Source organism: Phragmites australis, chromosome 4, assembly GCF_958298935.1.
Source record: "Phragmites australis chromosome 4, lpPhrAust1.1, whole genome shotgun sequence".
Classification (NCBI taxonomy): domain Eukaryota; kingdom Viridiplantae; phylum Streptophyta; class Magnoliopsida; order Poales; family Poaceae; genus Phragmites; species Phragmites australis.
The window spans coordinates 15139902-15142598 of record NC_084924.1 but is presented as its reverse complement, the minus strand read 5'-3'; the positions used below and the strand labels follow the sequence as shown (position 1 = coordinate 15142598).

The 2697-nt window shown below is 39.1% G+C and overlaps 1 protein-coding gene across 1 annotated transcript; it reads left to right on the top strand.

The window, feature by feature from the left end:
* Positions 1-737: 737 nt before the first annotated feature.
* On the top strand, positions 738-1931 carry LOC133914231 (uncharacterized). The gene is made up of 3 exons (XM_062357362.1): positions 738-1012; positions 1217-1387; positions 1467-1931. The coding sequence occupies exons 1-3, from the start codon at positions 881-883 to the stop codon at positions 1566-1568; spliced, it is 405 nt and encodes a 134-aa protein (XP_062213346.1). The 5' UTR covers positions 738-880; the 3' UTR covers positions 1569-1931.
* Positions 1932-2697: the final 766 nt, after the last annotated feature.

Genomic DNA, 2697 nt, shown 5'->3' with positions numbered 1-2697 from the left:
TACATTCATCCATAATGTAATTATAACTCAATTTTTTTTATATCCGGTTGTAACTCCATATCCTACGGATTGCAACTCTACTATTTTTTAGATTGTAACCGAGGATGGCACAACAGTAACTAGAGTTGATTCTAGGCACATAATATATATATATATATATATATATATATATATATATATATATATACAACTCAATCAACTGTCAGTTATAATTTGCTACGTAGATCAGTTACAACCGCATGTCGAGAAATAATAATTGCAACACAAGAAGCTGACGAGTTACATTTTAGATTGTACTACGATTACAATCGTTTTCTTTAGATTGTACATCACTAGGCAAGGAATTTATTAGGAGTTACGTTCATCCACAATGTAATTGCAACTCAATTTTTTTTTATTTATATCCGGTTGTAACTCCATATCCTACGGATTGCAACTCTACTATTTTTTAGATTATAACTGAGGATGGCACAACAGTAACTAGAGTTAATTCTAGGCATATAATATATATATATATATATATATATATATATATATATATATATATATATATATATATATATATATGTGCGCTTTCTCATAAGTACTTTGTTGGCACGATTTTTGCGTAACACTTGAAATATTAATGAGCAAATTTTGAGGAACACCAGGTACTCATAGAATTGTAACACAAAACCGCACATGTTATAGAAAATTTTGCAGAGAACCACAGAGCCTTGTACCATTTAACACAAAACCACGTTTTTTTGCAGCAACTCCTCACCTAGATGGATGACGTGGAGAGGAGTGTCACACTTGCAGGCTGACGAGGCTCCTTGCTTGTAGATTTAAGGCGCGAAACACTCGATCTAAGTCTCCATAACCATTTGCTTTCTTTCACATGCCACAGAGGAGAAAGCAAGATCCTGCTAGCAAGGCTAGGTCAGGGCAGAAGGCAATGGCACCGACGACAAGGGCTCGAGCTTGCCGTGAAGCCATGGAAGTCAGCGTGTCCAGCACCTCCGTTGTGAAGGTACAGTCTGACCGAACCAGGTTTTGTGTTTAGATTTGGGGGATTGGGAGGAAAGACAAATCTTTAGCATTTTGCGTCGGATTTGTTAGAGCTTGTGTGAAGTTTTGGTATTTCGTGGCATTAAGAAGGTTGCTTTGTTCCTTGAATTTGGGTACTCTAATTTTGGTGTATGGTTTATTTGGGGATAAATCTTGAGAAATGTAGGAGGTGGATTGTGGTCTGTGTGCAAAGGTGATGCTTTATTTGGAGGATTCAGAGTACTATGGAGTGGAGACAGATACTAACTTGACATGCCACCATGGGGTGCACCCAGTTAGAAGGGTGGCCTGGGAAGGTTCGGACACCGGGAGAAGTTTTCTTGCTTACCCATACGAGGTAACAACTCAATTTTTGCTCAGTTATTATGCTATTTGAGAGTTCTTGCTTGTGATTTTTTGTGTCCATATGCCTATAGGATGAGGATGAGTGTGACTTTGTGATGTGGGTTGATGGGGGAATGGCCTCACAGAGTGCGCAAGACTATAGATCAGCTATGGTTCTTTGTCGACCATGCTAGAAAGATGTTTGATGCTCAAGTTGCAAAATTGTATGAGGCTCATAGGGAGAAGCTGCAGGTAGAGGGAGAGAATAACCAGCCGAAGGTTGAAATGTAGAAACACATGAAGGTTGAATGCAGGAACGCATGAAGGCCATGGAGATGGCATTATCGATTAAAGAGTACAAGAAGTAGCTCATGCTATCAGCTAGTGTGATTGTGGTGCTTCTTCTTATGCTTACTTTTGTACTAGCAAAGAGGGTTTGAGAGGGCTATGCATGCACTGTATTTTCGTGGTAGTCCATGACAAGTATTTTGACATGCCATCTGAAATGTATGCACTGATTCAGTTACCTGGTTAGATGAAGTAATTCAATGGTTGTTTAAGACAAGCTCATATTATGGAAAAACAGATCGCATGTGTTCAGATTGTAATACTGATGGTGACAATATTATGCAAAGATTGATACAATGTGTGCAGTTCTATATCTTGTCTTTGAGCTCATGTATTTGTATGGTTCGACAAGAATAAACTGAAGCAAGTGCACATGCAGCACATCTATATGTTATGATAGGAAGTAAAGAAATCTTTATCACTTATATTGAAGCAAGACAGTAGAAGCATTCCATACACTATATTTACAAAACGAGTGCACAAACCTTTGTCACTTAGAAAGGGATTAATTATAGCGAGAGTTTCATGTGTGTCTATGTGCCAAAATACCAAAATATCACCCAAAAAGAACCACATCCACCAAGTGCCCTACTCCTTTGATGCACCATTACTACTGCCATCTGCTTCCAGCCATTGCATTATATGTGCAACCCCCTTGCCTGTACTAGTCTGCCTTCCTCTCCCTCTTCCCCTTTCCACACCTCTACATCTCCTATAAGCCATCTTGGACACCCTCCCTCTTGAAGTTGATGAACTTTCAGGTACAGGAGCCCTTGGTCCATTTTGTTGGCTTGATTCTTCTGGAATGGATCTATTGCTCTGCAGTAAAGATAAATTGTAGCAAGCATAATGTGCTATGCACCAAGCAAGCATTTTGTGTAGAGCTAATCACCATGTGCTTCCTCTTTCTTATCTTCAGATCTGGTCTTAGTGGAATCGCACACTTGGTATACTGATGTCCTTGTTTGCCGCAAT

Coding starts and splice junctions, on each gene's coding strand:
- LOC133914231 (XM_062357362.1), top strand. CDS start 881: ATGCCACAGAGGAGAAAGCAAGATCCTGCTAGCAAGGCTAGGTCAGGG. Junction 1,013..1,216: donor CCAGCACCTCCGTTGTGAAG/GTACAGTCTGAC, acceptor TGAGAAATGTAG/GAGGTGGATTGTGGTCTGTG. Junction 1,388..1,466: donor TTCTTGCTTACCCATACGAG/GTAACAACTCAA, acceptor ATATGCCTATAG/GATGAGGATGAGTGTGACTT.